We start from the raw sequence: 14,889 nt of genomic DNA on the forward strand, positions 1-14,889 counted from the left end.
CTCGGTGCCCTGGATGGAAGTTTCCAGAGGTAGAGGAAGGGGCACTGAGTGACAGACAAGGCACTTGGAAGGGGGCAAGGAACTGGCTTGGCATTTTCTAGGGAAACTGACACTTGGGGAAAGGCGGGAAAACTCAGGGAGAAACCAATACAGTATGGGGGTACACTGGAACAAACCATGACAGAATAAAGATGTAATAAAACATATAAAACCGCAACTCCACAGTTTGGTTAATAAAATTGTTAGAGAGATGCCCCTGCCCCAATTAAGGTGCTAACAAGACCAAATCCAAAGTGGATTTTATTGAACAGTAAATGTGAGGTAGAGAGAGACATGGAAAAAGAAAAGGGGAGAGAGCAAGGGAGTGACAGGGACAGAGATCTCCCCTGGGGCAGGGCAAGTGTGACATTGTTCCCTGTGTGCGTGGCCTTCCCAGGGTGGGGGTTTTACACCTGAGCCAGTTTGGGTAACGGGGGTGGTGTTCACCCCCCACCCCGAGCAGGGATTGCCTCACTGTTTCAGGTTACAATGTCAGATGTAACCAAAAGTGTTTTCAGTCCCCATCTCCATAAACTGTTATCAACAGGTGGGGCAGTGTTCTTTATCTCTTCCATGGCTCAGCCCTGATAACGCCCTGCAGGGGCCATCTTCTGTTAATGGGCCATTGAGTGTCACTGCAGCACTGATAAAATTACATCATCCCATTGTGGGATGCTCCGCCCAGGGGGAGGAACCAAGCATTTCTGCCTGGATATAATCTCACCATTTGCAACACCACAACCACCTTGCCTACTGGATTCCCAGAGGACAAGAGCTCCATAACCACCACTGGACATTCAGAGGAAGACCAGACCCTTCTACATGATCACTGCTTTAACAGAATCACGTTCATCACTCGAGCTGGACTGCAGCCACAATTTCATCAGACTGCTACCACCACCCTGATTATCAGGGTGTCAGGTTATATCCTGACTTTGTCAGATTAAACCAGTGTTTCTCTATTATTGCCTTGATTTTAATTTTCTTATTCAATTGTCATTCTGTCTTAGACTCTCCCTGGTTTGCCTTCAAACCAGTACAAAACTCACTGTGCTTATCCCTTGTTTTCTTCCCAAAACAGGATTTTCCCATACCCAACCCTTTGCCAGATGGAGAAGGCTATGAGGAAGAGGAAGATGCCCTGGGACACCAAGGCAGGTGAGGAGGAAGTCAGTGCCCCTTTCCCCCTCTCTCCTGCTCCATCTCCCAGCTCAGCCTGGCCCCCTGCTGCAGGACAGCCCCGCTGCCGGTGCCCTCCTGCCGGGGACGCACTGGGGGGATCTCCTTGTCCTTCCCTGTTGCACGGAGGCAAATCCCATCCTCTCCTTGTCCTTCCTCCCCCAGAGCAGGAGCTGCGGATGGAGACCAGGAAGGACAAATCCCTGCAGCAGAACCTCATGGAAGAAGCCATTTTGAGCAACTCCATAGAACAGGAATCCAACAGGGAGGAAAATCCCTGGAGATCTCACAGGAGGAGGGGCTGCAAGCCCAGCCCAGGATGCTCTGAGGAGGAAAGCCCCACTCTGGGCCAGGAAGGTGGGCAGAGCTTCAGCCAGAGCTCGGAGCTGGTGGTCCCTGAGAAGCTTCCTGATGGGGAGAAGCCCTACAAGTGCTTGGAGTGTGGGAAGAGCTTCAGGCAGAGCAACAATCTGAAACGACACCTGATGATCCACACCGGGGAATGGGCCTACAAGTGTGGAGAGTGTGGGAAGGGCTTCGGTTGGAGCTCAGAACTCATCAGGCACCAGCGCATCCACACTGGGGAGAGGCCCTATGAGTGTCCCGAGTGTCAGAAGAGGTTTCACACCAGCTCTGATCTCCTCAAACACCAGCGCATTCACACGGATGAGAGGCCCTTCCGCTGCCCCGACTGCGGGAAGGGCTTCAAGCGCAACTCTCACCTTGTCAGGCACCAGCGCATCCACACCGGGGAGAGGCCCTACAAGTGTCCCCAGTGTGGGAAGAGCTTCACCCAGAGCTCTGACTTGACCAAACACCAACGGAGGCACCGGTAAGGGCAACCCTGCGAGTACCCCAACTGCAGGAAGAGCTTCGTGCTCTGCTCCAGCTCCATCCCCCACTGCAGGACCCACATTGGGCACAGGTCTGGTGACCCACATTCCCTGTGATCCATGTTGGGAACAAACCTGGCTGCTTCTCCTGTTGGTTTGGCCCTAATTTTCCTCTGATTCATCTTTATTCTTTAAACACAGCCAAAGCAGGGTTAAATTAAAGAAATTGATCAAAAATATCTGAAGTCCCACCATTTCACAGGAGTTTGAGGGGGAATTTAGGATTTGGGGATGGATTCTGTGTGGAGTGCCCCTGTTGCTAAGAGGTAGGAATTTGATCTCACCCTTCTTGTGTTGCTAACAACTCCTCCCTAGACCCAAACCCTTACTCTACCCCTGGGATACCCTATACAAACCCCACGGCCCTGCCTTTGCCCTGCCTTTCGGGGGTAAGAAATGGATTCTGGAACCAAGACCTGTCTCCTTTTTTCCTGCTGCCGGCAGCTGCACCCTCCCTGAACACTCTGAACTCAACTTCTGGAGAATTTGTGGGTTCTGGGGTGATCTTGGGCAGTGTTCTCCATCTCTTTGCACTCCAAAAGCCAAGAGGGATGGATCTGTCACCACAAAACCACTCAACCCCACTGAAAACAACTGAATTTTAACCTATAAAGGCACAATCCCACCTCAAATTGCTTGTTTCCACCTGAAAAAACTCAATCCTACACAAAGCTCATTCAATTCCACAGCTGCCAGGGTGAAATGGGGTTGGGAGGAGATTGGGAGAAGTGGGATCTCAGTTTGGAGTGGTGGGATGGGGATTGTGTGGGGCTGGGTGGCTGAAATGTATTTGATAGCAAATAAAACTTTCAGAGTTACTGATTTCTGTCCCATTCATTTTCAGTCAATTGTGTTTGCAGAGTGGCTCCTTCTCAGCTGATTAAATTCATATAAAAATCCCTTTTTAAAATCATCTAACTCAAACAATCTAAAACCTAATATCCAAACAAAACCACCCATCTACAATTAAGTTTTTTAAAAATAATTTAACTTTTTTTGCATACTTAAGGATGTTATTAAAGTTAAATTATTTGCTTAAAATGTATGATAAATTATAGTGGTGTGGTTTTTTTGTGTTTAGTAAATTTGTAATTTAAAATGTTTTACTAAGGTGTGTTAGATTGTATCTTAGTTTTTTGGATATTTTTTATCTTAAGTCTATTAGATAATGAGTTTAAACTTTCAAAAGGTATTTCTTGGTATATAATTTATTTATTTATATTTATTGATAATGTTACATTAATAGCCATTGTTGTTTTGGGTTAAATCATTATTGGATTATTGTAAGTAAGAGTTGAAATACTGATGTTTCAATTTTTTTTTCTATTTAATTTTAATTATAATTTATTGATTTTATTATAATTTGTTGAGAGAATAGGAAGGAAATTCAAAGGCAGGAACATTTTTTCCTGGACAGGAACTGGAATTCCAGACCCTGGGAGTGTGTCATGGTTTAACACAGAAGGAAGAGGGTCAAGCCAGTCAGTGATTGGGGTTGGATATTGGCACTTGGGGTGACCAATTGAGGCTGGACACGCCTCTGAGAACACAGAGGGGTTAAAAGCAGAATTCCCAGGAGAACTCGCTCTCTCTGGTTCTGGTCAGGGCGCAGTGCAGCCTCTCTCCTGCCCAGCCCGTGGCTGGGTGGGGAGGGGAAGCCCCACAGCCTGACTGAGGTAAGTCCGAAGGGTGGAGGGGATGGAACCGGGCTGGCCCCCTGCAGATGGAAGGGTGGAGAAATCTGGGATGTCTGCGTTCCCCCTCCAGAGTCTCTGTGGAGAGAGAGAGAAAGAGACAGCAAGAGCGGGAAGGGGAGTGGGAGGTGCCCAGCGGGGGAGCTGGAGGTCTGGGCAGAGAGCCCGGCCAGCTGGACGGGGAATTTGGACATTTAATCCCTTCTTGGATGATGAAAGCTTTGTGAAACATTATTCCTCCTCAATTTGAAAGAGAAGAAAAGAGACAGTCTGGGGCCTGAGATGTAAGAAGGAGAAATTCTAGGTGGGAGGAGATGATGGAGTGGTTTTTGGCTAGACTTTCCCTTGTTAGCCATAGACTGAACCAATTTTCTCCTCCAGGAGAGAGACTGTATTTTAGGAGGATGCATGGTAAAGCAAGAGACCTGTGTCATGGTTTGACACGGGAAAAGAATTTTTTCTGGAAGGAAGAGGTCAGTTTGGATATTGACCAATTGAAGGTGGACACGCCTCTGAGAACACAGAGGGGTTAAAAGCAAAATTCCTGGAGAACTCACTCTTTTTTTGGTTCCGGTCAGCAGAGAGTGCAGACCTCCCCTGCCCGGCCGTGGCTGGGTGGGGGAGGGGAAGGCCCATGGCCTGACTGAGGTAGGCCAAAAAGGTGGAAGGACTGGAACCAAGCTAGCCTCTGCAAATGGAAGGGTGGAAAAAATCTAAGATGTCTCCGTTCTTCCCCCAGAGTTTCTCTCTTGAGAGAGAGAGAGACAGCAGCAGTTTTTGTCAGCAATACACCACGGGGAAGCAAGGTGTCCAGCTGCTGTGATAGTTGCCGGAGTCTGGACATCGAACCATCCTGGAGAGTTCAGACTTTTAACCCTTCCTTGAGAAATGAAAGCTTTGTAAATTTTCCTTTCCCCTCCTCAGTTTGAAAGAGAAAAAGAGAGACACCTTAGACCCTGGGATGTTAGAAGGAGGAATTCTAGGTGGGAGGGGGACAAGGAGTGGCTTTACCTGGACTTTTTCCATGTTAGCCACAAACTAAACCAATATTCTCCTCCAAGAAAGACTGTATTTTAGGAGGATGCCAGAACAAAGTCAAGAGACCTGCTTCAGCTGAGAAAAGACAGAAGTGGAGTGAACAGAGAAAAAGTTAGGGGGTTTGTAGTGGTGCCCCTGTCCTCAAAGGAAAGAGAAGAGAAGAGGATCTCTGTTCTTAGACCCCTGGCCCCAGGGGAAAAATGAAAAAATAGGGGGAACTGTGGTCCCAAAAAATAAAAAACTAAACTGTTGTTTTCTCCCCTCTTGGCAGGGCATCCTTAAAAAGAAAAAAATCCTAAAAGCAGTCTGTCCATCCATGCATTGGTGGTAAAAACACTGTGCATGGAAAGGAAAAGGTTCACCATAGCAAACTTTTCTCCGGGCGGTGCCATGTGTGACATGGAAACACAGGATGTAAAGCTGTGTTTTCTTAGGGGGGGGTCTGTGGCACAGGAGAGACTCCTGTCGCCCTCAAAAAGCTGAATATCGATTGTCTGGAGGGTGGAAACCTGATTGGGGTCCAGATTGTGTGTCACTGTAGTTTGTTAGAGTTAAGTAGTAGAAAGAGAAATGCTTTGCAAGGTTTTAATTTGATCTTTGTGTGTTTTTTTTCCTTTTTTTTTTCCTTTTTTTTCCTTTTTTTTTCCTTTTGTAGTAGTAGCTTAATAAAGTTTTTTTTCTGTTATTAAGCTTAAACCTGCTTTACTCTGTTCTAAATTCCACTTCACAGCATTCAAGGAAGAAATCACATTTTCATGGGGGCACTAGCATTGTGCCAGTGTCAAACCATAACAACCTGCTTCAGCAGCTGAGAAAAAGACAAGAGTGGAGTGAATAGAGAAGAGCTGAGGAGGGTTGTGGTGATGCCCCCTGTCTTCAGAGAAGAAGAAGAGAAGATCTCTGTTCTTGGACCCTCAGCCCCAGGGGGAAATGGGGCGCGACTGCGATCCCAAAAATGAAAAACAGAACTGTTGGTTGTTTTTTTTTTTTCCCTCTTGGCAAAGCATCCTTGAAAAGAAAAATCCTAAGAGCAGTCTGACCATGGAGCAGTCTGTCCATGCATGGTGGTGAGAGCACTGGGACATGGAAAGGAGAGTGTCACACTGGCAGATTCTCTCTGGGTGGTGCCATGTGTGACATGGAAACACAAAAGATGGCAGCTGTGTTTCTTGGGGGTCTATGGCACAGGAGAGACTCCTCTTCCCTTGATGGACTGAGTATTGATCCTCTGAAGGGTGGGAACCTGATTGGGGGTCCAAGTTGTGTCTCACTGTGGTTTGTTGGAACTGGGGGGAGCGAAAAGCAGTGTTTTGGAAGGTTTTAATTTTGGATTTAATTTTTCTTTTCTTGCTTTTTTCATTTTATAGTAGTAGTAGATAATAAAGTTTCTCCTTTGTTATTGAGCTTGGCTCTACTCTGCTCTGTTCCTGATTGCATTTCACAGCAATCATTTGTGGGGTTGCATTTTCATGGGGACGCTAGCATTGTGCCAGTGTCAAACCAGGACACAGGGGCCACCTGACAGGTCCAGCTGACCTTGGAATGTTGATGGCTGCCTTTCATCAGCCCCTGGAGAACTGGGGCTCTGTGCTTTCCTTCCTATGGAAAAGAACCATCCATCTTTCCAGGTGCTCATGGCAAAAATGTATACTCCCCCTGAAAAATTCCCTATATGCAAGGGTTCTCCCAGGAAAAAGCTGCCAGGACAGACAGCTCTGGCTGGCCTTGGCCTCTGGTGGTCACCTCTCATCTCAGGGAAGACTTGAGGAAAATATTTGAACAGGTTTGGCAGCTGGAACATAAATGAGTCTCTCATCCTCTGAAAAATTCAGATGCTCTTCTGATAAAATGTGTATTTTTTTTCTCATTGTGCATTATGCATGAAATATAATTTTCAGCAAAAAAAATATTACTCTTATCACTCTCCCAGTGTTATCTGACACAAAACACCTCGTCTACATATGGATCCAGGTCATCTGTATAAACAAACACAATAAAGAATCCAGCAGGAATTATTTGTCTCTGCTCCCATCTGTCACATCTCCTCTGGAGCTGGAGGTGCAGCCCCAGCACTTGGGAGGGCTCAGGGGGCCACAGGCTCAGCTCCCACACAGAGAACTTGTGGACCTTGGATGATCTCCCTGCCCCTGCCTGCTCAGCCAGGCTGAGATGGACACTGATGGTTTCTGTGCCAGGCTCTCCCAGCCCAGCCCAGCTCCCTGCCAGCTCTGCCAGCTGCCCTGAGCTCTGGGCAGCACCAAGGGCCTCTCCCCAGCACAGCCCAGCCGGCTCTGGCCCCACAGCTCTGCTCAGCCCAGGCTGCTCTGGGCACTGCCCCACGGCCTCAGCCCCTGCCAAGGGCACAGCAGCAGCTGCAGCTCAGCCAGGACTCAGCCCCACCATGGGGGAAGGGGCTTAGCCAAGGCCAAAGGAGCTCCCTGGCTGCCCTGCTCCCCTCTGCCTGAGGTGCTGAGAGCTCTGCAGCCCCTGCTGCCATCCCATCTGCCCAGGCCAGCACAAGAGCCCCGGCCCTGGGGCCCTCCAGAGCTGCTCCTGCTCCAGGCCCAGGGCCCATCCCAGAGCTGGGGCAGCCACAAAGCTGTGCCCATTTCTGCTCATTGCTGCTCTGATGGGGATGGATCCTCAGCCAATTGGAGTCTGCTGATGAATTTTCCTACTCCAGAGGCCTCTTCTTTCTTGAGTCTTCAGTTCAGGAATTCAGTGAGATAAGCTCATAAATATTTGTTCAAAATGCACGAAAAAGAAAAGGTCCTGGGAATATATTTAGTTTTCAATTCTTCTGTGGTTAATGAAACAGATTTCAGAAGTGTATTCAAAGTGAATATACTGTATTGAAAAAAATGCAGAGAGAGCAGTTTTGTCCTGATTTATTTTCCTGCTTATAAATTGGTATCAGCAATGTCCAATTGATATTGACCCCCAGCACCTTCTAATGCAGTCTGAACAGATATGACAATCAAGATTCTTCATGTCTGACAATCAAAAACACTTTGTCCCAAATCCCTCCCCACTATATTCTGAGGCATTTCTGAGACCGACAGGAATCAAGGACTCTGAGAACAGAGGAAAATATTGTTATTCTGTGGTGCCCCATGGAACCAAGATCCCAGGTGACACAGAACGATCTTGTATCACCAGGGCTCCATTTTGACACTGCAGCACCAAGGAATTCATTGTGGCACTCTGAGGCCATTGTGACCCTGCAGGGCCTTGTGGAACCATGCAGAGCTTTGTGACAGAGCAGGACCTCGTGTCATGATGGGGTCATTGTGACCCTGCAGGGCTCCATGGAACCAAGGGCCCTGAGCTGCTCCTCAGGGACACGTGGAATGGAGGAAACACGTTGGACACCGTGGTGGCCCTTGGGACCAAGAGGCCATTGTGACACTGTGGGACCAAGGAGAGCATTGCTGCCCTGCCAGACCTCATGGAACCAAGGATCCACTGTGACACTGCAGGGCCTTGGGGGACCACGGTGACATTGTGACACTGCAGGGCCCAAGGATCCAAGGGACTCTGTGACACCAAGGGGTCCCATGGAACCAAAGGGACATTGTGACACTGGGAGGCTTCATGGAATCATGGACACCATTGGGACACTCTGAGGCTTCATGGAGCCGTGGTGACAGCAATCTGGCTGGGAGTCTGGACCTGCTGGAGGGTAGGAGAGCTCTGCACAGGGCCCTGGACAGGCTGGATCCAGGGCCTAAATCCAACAAGGTGAGGTGTAACAAGTCCAAGTGCCGGGTCCTGCACTTTGGGCACAACAACCCCTGCAGTGCTACAGGCTGGGGACAGAGTGGCTGGACAGCAGCCAGGCAGAAAGGGACCTGCAGGGACTGATGGACAGCAGGCTGGGCATGAGCCAGCAGTGTGCCCAGGTGGCCAAGAAGGCCAATGGCTCCTGGCCTGGGTCAGGAATGGTGTGGCCAGCAGGACTAGGGCAGTGATTCTTCCCCTGTGCTGGGGACTGGTTGGGCAGCACCTCGAGTGCTGTGTCCAGTTCTGGGCCCTCCAATTTAGGCAGGACATGGAGGGGCTGGAGCATGCCCAAAGAAGAGCAACAAGCTGGTGATAGGTCTGGAATACAAGTCCTGTGAGGAGAGGCTGATGTTGATCCTGGAGAAGAGGAGGTTCAGAGGAGACAAGGAGGTGTCAGGGCACAGGTGGGACTTGATGATCTCCAAGGTCTTTTCCAACCTTGCTGATGCTGGGATTCTCTGAAACCACCCTTGGAGCAGTTGCAGGAGGAGCTCTGGGCCTCCTCTTCAAGCTCCAGCAGTCCAGGTCCCTCAGCTTCTCCTCACAGCCCCAAAGCCCATCCTGTCAGTCCTGCAGAGCCTCTGCAGCTCCTCCTCACTTCCCAGAACAGGGAGCCCCACAGCCAGACACAGCAGCCCAGATGTGCCCCCCTGGCCTGGGGTGCCTCTGGCAAGGGAGCAGCACCAGGTACTGCAGGAGCCTGCAGACAATTCCTGCAGCACTCGTGGAAGGATGTGGATGGATGATTCTGCTCCCCAAGGGACGTTCCCATGGTGCCAAGTCAGGAACTACAATGAGGAGTGGGGCCCGAGAGGAAAGGGCAAACAGGGATGGGCTGTATGCAGGGGAGGGAACAAGGATGGGCAAGAGGAAGAAATTTGTATCAGGAAGAATAAAGAAAGCAAAGGTGAAGCCAAGGAAATGCTCAGGGCAGTTTGGAGGTGGCTGCCAGGCAGCCCTGGCTTTGAGCAGCAGCGTCTGCAGTGGGACAGGATACTCCCAGCTGATGGGAACAAACTTTCTGGCTGGCTGCAGAGGCCAGGACAAAGCTGAGTGGTTTCCCTAGCATCCCCCAGCCCTTCCTGGCTTCAGGGGCTGATGGCATTTGTGCTGCCTCAGGTTCATGTCCCCACAGCACCAGCATGGGGGTGCTCCCGCCTGCTGTGTGCAATGCAAACAGGGGCTGCTGAGCCAATGCTGCCGTGTCTGTGCCTGCAAGGATGCGGCACCTCTGTGAGCTGGGGCAGAGGACAGGGCTGCAGAGGGGGGATGTTGTTGGCAGCTCCATGAGGATGATCTGGGACACTGTCCTGGGCTGTGCAGCACTGGGGATGGATCAGCCCCTGCTCTGCTGCTCCTTCCCATCTCCCCCAGGGCCCTTGCAGAGCACCAGCCATGCTGTTTGCCCCCAGCCTGCCCACGGCCAGCCTGGGGCTGCTCACGGGGGTTTTCTATGCTGAGCATTGGCCTGGCTGTGTTCTTGAGAGAGCCTGGGCAAGGAGCCTGGAGCCCCCAGGCCCTGGCCTGAGGCGTCAGCGCTGCCCCAGCAGTGCCCATGGCCTGTCCCTGCTGCAGCCCCGGCACTGCCACCCCCAGGACTGTGCCCGGCCCCGAGAGCACTCAGGCCCTGCAGCAACACCAGGGCCACCAGGGCAGCGGGGCAGGACCACAGGAGCAGCACTGGCAGCACCAAGTGCTGCTGCTCCTGGGCACAGCTGCTGTGCCAGCCCTGATCTGCCCCAGCTCTGCACACAGACACTGCTGCTGCAGCTCCAGAGAAGGCAACAAAAGGGCATCTCTGCAGAAAACTGTGCTGGGAGATCCTTTAGTTCCTTGAAAGCCACTGAGAGCACAATCCCTCTTTGAACACAGTAGGTGGCCAAAGGGAATGTAGAGAAAATCAAAATGGGAAATGGCACAAGGAATGGTTTTTCTTTGAGGAAAATATGAAAAAATTAAAACAAAGGGTTAAAGCAGCTACAAGCACATGAACAAAAATGACCATAAATTACTGCTAAAATGAGTGATTTGGAGAAATTGGCTAGCAGTTTAATGTTTCTGATAGCATCCAGTCATCAGTCTCCTCAATGCAGCCTTGAGCTCCTGGTTCCTCAGGCTGTAGATGAGGGGGTTCAGGGCTGGAGGCACCACCGAGTACAGAACTGACAGGGCCAGATCCAGGGATGGGGAGGAGATAGCAGGGGGCTTCAGGTAGGCAAACACTGCAGTGCTGATGAACAGAGAGACCACAGCCAGGTGAGGGAGGCAGGTGGAAAAGGCTTTGTGCCGTCCCTGCTCAGAGGGGATCCTCAGCACTGCCCTGAAGATCTGCACATAGGAGAAAACAATAAACACAAAGCAACACAATGATAAACTACCAGTAACCACAAGAAGCCCAAGTTCCCTGAGGTGGGATTTGGAGCAGGAGAGTTTGAGGATCTGTGGGATTTCACAGAAGAACTGGCCCAGAGCATTGCCATGGCACAGGGGCAGGGAAAATGTATTGGCTGTGAGCAGGAGAGCATTGAGAAAGGCACTGGCCCAGGCAGCTGCTGCCATGTGGGCACAAGCTCTGCTGCCCAGGAGGGTCCCGTAGTGCAGGGGTTTGCAGATGGACACGTAGCGGTCGTAGCACATGATGGTCAGGAGAGAAAACTCTGTAGTAGCATAAAAAACGAAAAAAAGAATTTGGGTTGCACATCCTGTGTAGGAGATGTTCCTGGTGTCCCAGAGGGAATTGTGCATGGCTTTGGGGACAGTGGTGCAGATGGAGCCCAGGTCGCTGAGGGCCAGGTTGAGCAGGAAGAAGAACATGGGCGTGTTCAGGTGGTGGCCACAGGCTACGGCGCTGATGATGAGGCCGTTGCCCAGGAGGGCAGCCAGGGAGATGCCCAGGAAGAGGCAGGAGTGCAGGAGCTGAAGCTGCCGCGTGTCTGCCAGTGCCAGCAGGAGGAAGTGGCTGATGGAGCTGCTGTTGGACATTTGCTGTGGCTTCACATGGGAATCTGTAAGAAAAATTATTATGGAATAGCTGGGTGTGGAGAGAACTTTAAATATCCCAGCACAGCTTGCTGGCATTTTGCCCCCACTGCCTGCCCAGGACTCTCTGCCTGGAGCTGTCCCTGCCAGCAGCTGCTTCCCTGTGCCCAGGGCTGAGCCCTGCCAGAGCTGCCAGAGCCCAGCCCAGCCCTGGGGGCTCAGCTCTGCCCTGCAGACCCCTCCCAGCTCAGGCACTGCCCAGGGACAGATCTGGCTCTGCAAGCTCTGATGGTAACATCAGAGCAATCCTGAGCAGGCTGGAAAAAGCACAAAGATGCTGCATCTAAGGGGCCCTGTGTTGAATTCTGTTACTGCCTGGTTTATTTAGATGTGAAAAAAACTTTTCTTTTTCTCAATATGAACTGAGAGATGCATATCTATGGGGAATTCCCCATCCAGGCAACAAAGATTAGTACATAACAATGCAGAAATTTCCCATTTATGCAGATCTTGTCTTGCTATGCTCCCTGTATAATTTATTTGGAAAAGTTGTGGAGTTAAATGCCATGCTGGGAACAGTCCTGAACAATGCAGCATCCTCACCACACAAGGAGAACATTCCAAGATTTACCAGCTGTCTCCTTCCCCCCAGATCTTGTCCCCCAGCGCTGGGAGCAGCTCCAGGGCCAGCTGAGAGCTGTCCCTGGCAGGCAGCAGAGTCCCTGGCCCAGCACAGCGCCCTGGGCTGCAGGACCCTGCTCTGCAGGACAGCCCTGGGCACCCCTGGCTGCTCTGCACAGGAGATGAGCAGAGAATGCACTCACAGGCTCTGTGGGCATTGGCATGTTCCAGCTTTAGGAGATCTCTCCAGGATCTGCAGCTGCATTGTCCTGCAGCCAGAGGTTCCTGTGCCAAGGGCTGGCAGTGATTCTGCCCCAGGCACTTCTCATCCCCTTCCCAGCCCTGACTGATTGAAGCTCTCTGTGCCTCTGTGCTGTGCCCGGGCTGGCTGCAGGCAGTGCCCCAGCCCTGCTGGGCTGGCAGGAGAGCTGCTCAGTAAGAGAAATGTGCTTTTGAAGCTCTGCTTGCTTACCAGGATCACCCTCTGTGCCAGGAGCCCGGCCCAGCTCAGCAGCACAGACACAGCACAAGGACTTTAATGACCCTCTGGGGCTTTGTGCTCAGACCCTGAACATCAGGCCCTGAGAGGGAGTTGCAGAAACCTCTCTAGAACTCCAAGTCAGAATCCAACTCCAAAGTTTCTCTGACTTTTAATGGGTCCCACTGAGAGACACAACTGAGAAAGTGGCCCCAGGCCCCAGGCAGAGCAGAGAACTGGAGGCACTGATGCCAGGTGGGGACAAAGAGAAGCCAAGTCTTGTTGCCCTGGGGCACAGCAGGGTCTGTGCCACCCAGGGCTGTGAGGAGACACCTTGTGCTGAGGCCCTGGGGCCTCCTGGCACAGCCCCAGCCAGGCTGGGCACTGTCAGCCCCTGCTCCTGCCCTCAGCATCCCCCCATGACCACATCCCAGTGGCCTCAAGGATCTGCTGGAAGGAGTCCCTGGGTAGCCTTGGTCAGGAATGGCCCTGGGGGCTCCTTCATGCTGCCAGGGACTGCAGGTTTTTCAAAGGACTTTGGCTTTTCCTTTTGCCTTGGAGTCTCTGAGAGGTTTCTACAATCATGGCCTCCAATATTCTGCTGTAATTAATCCCTGGAGAGGCTTTGTCAGTAACAACACTCAGTGGGGCCCATTAATGCTTCAAGGTACTTCAGTTCTTTTAAGGTACTTGGTGTTTCCCTTTTGCTACAGACTCTGTGAGAGGTTTGTGCAATTATGGCCCCAATTATATGCTTTAATGAGTCCCTTTAGAACTTTATACTGACACTCAGTGGAGCTCATGAATACTTTGAGATTCTTAACTTTTGTAAGGTACTTTGGATTTTCCTTTCCGCATTGAGAGTTCTTTGTGCCATTTTCAGTCTCTGAGAGGTTTTTGTGCTATCCTGGCCTCCAGTTCCCTCCTCCAAGGACTCTATGAGGAGTCTGTGGTATAGATGGACCTTTGTGGTTCCCATTAATGCTTTAGACTCCAACCACTTTCGGGTTTTCCTCTGACTTTGACTGCAGGAAAGGTTTGTGCAATCTCCTCTCAGGCCCTGAGGTTCCAGGGCTCAGCTCCAAATGCACCACGGGGCTCATTAGGGTCAAGCAATTCCTTACAAATTATGGTTCTGCCTTGTTTTCTCTCTGCTCTGGTGCAGTTCATCAGGAAGTTTCTGTAGTGGTTTTGGTTCACCGTTTTGAGATTTCTCAGCCAATGCTTCAATTAGTGTGGTGTGTTAAGTGTTGGCTAATTACCAGTGCACTCACTAGAATATACTTACTCATTTCCTGCTATGAGATAGGATTAGGAGAAAGGCCAAGTAGGCTCAAAATTTTAAAAGGGTATAAATAAAATTGTATTAACAATAACTAAAGAAGGAGTATTAAGAATTAGAGGAAAACTTTCAGAACACTTCCTCTCTCCATACAACCTGACAATGTAAAGAGACAACACCTAAAATTTTCCATCAGTTTACCACCTCTAAAATAGTCTTTCTTCACTTCACTTATGGAGAGAAGTTCTTCCTGTTAATGTTATGGAGACTTCTCCACAAGAAAACAGTTATCTCATGGCTTTTCATTTCCACAAATAGAAGCTGCCTGGAGAAATCTGCAGTTGTGAACTCCCTCTCATCTTTTCCCACCTTTTCCCACAGCTGTGCTTATGGGCCAGGCCAAGTTATGGGATATTAATTTCAAGATGAGCTGTTTAAGAGCAAAGGTTCTCTTCATCTATTTCTGAAATCATCTTCATCTCTGGGAACAGAGGTCTTCTCTCCCTGAGGGTACAGAATCTCATCATTGTTCTCCCTTTCTCTGTTCAAACCTCTCACAGGAGATCACAGCTACTTCAACATTCGATTACTTTAGCATGGAGGTCTTTGCTGAAACAAGTAATCTCCCCATACTTTTCAATGTCTTATAGAGAAAAAGAGTCTGATGTATCAATGACATCCTTCTCCATAGCTTAACCAGAGTATTCCAGCCGCAAGATCAAGGCATCTCCTCATCCCTCCCATCTGGGACTCAACTTCCTCTTCCCTGCCCTCGGTGTGTCCATGCTGCTCCTCTGTGTGCCTGCCCTGTGTCCTTTTCTCTCACTGGAGGGAGGATGGCAGCACTGGCAGAGTCAATATCTCCCGGGGCTGCAGCTGGTTCCGTGAGCCCGGCCGGGCTCG

General features: G+C 50.4%; 1 protein-coding gene across 1 annotated transcript; it reads right to left on the minus strand.

Moving 5' to 3' along the window:
- Window positions 1–10,128: 10,128 nt before the first annotated feature.
- Window positions 10,129–11,809, minus strand: LOC146764762 (olfactory receptor 14J1-like). Its single transcript, XM_085563824.1, has one exon. It carries the CDS (start codon window positions 11,702–11,704, stop codon window positions 10,676–10,678), a length of 1,029 nt encoding a protein of 342 aa, XP_085419950.1. The 5' UTR covers window positions 11,705–11,809; the 3' UTR covers window positions 10,129–10,675.
- Between the last annotated feature and the right edge of the window lie 3,080 nt (window positions 11,810–14,889).

The sequence above is a fragment of the Lonchura striata genome, chromosome 31, assembly GCF_050655825.1.
Source record: "Lonchura striata isolate lonStrDom1 chromosome 31, ASM5065582v1, whole genome shotgun sequence".
NCBI lineage: Eukaryota > Metazoa > Chordata > Aves > Passeriformes > Estrildidae > Lonchura > Lonchura striata.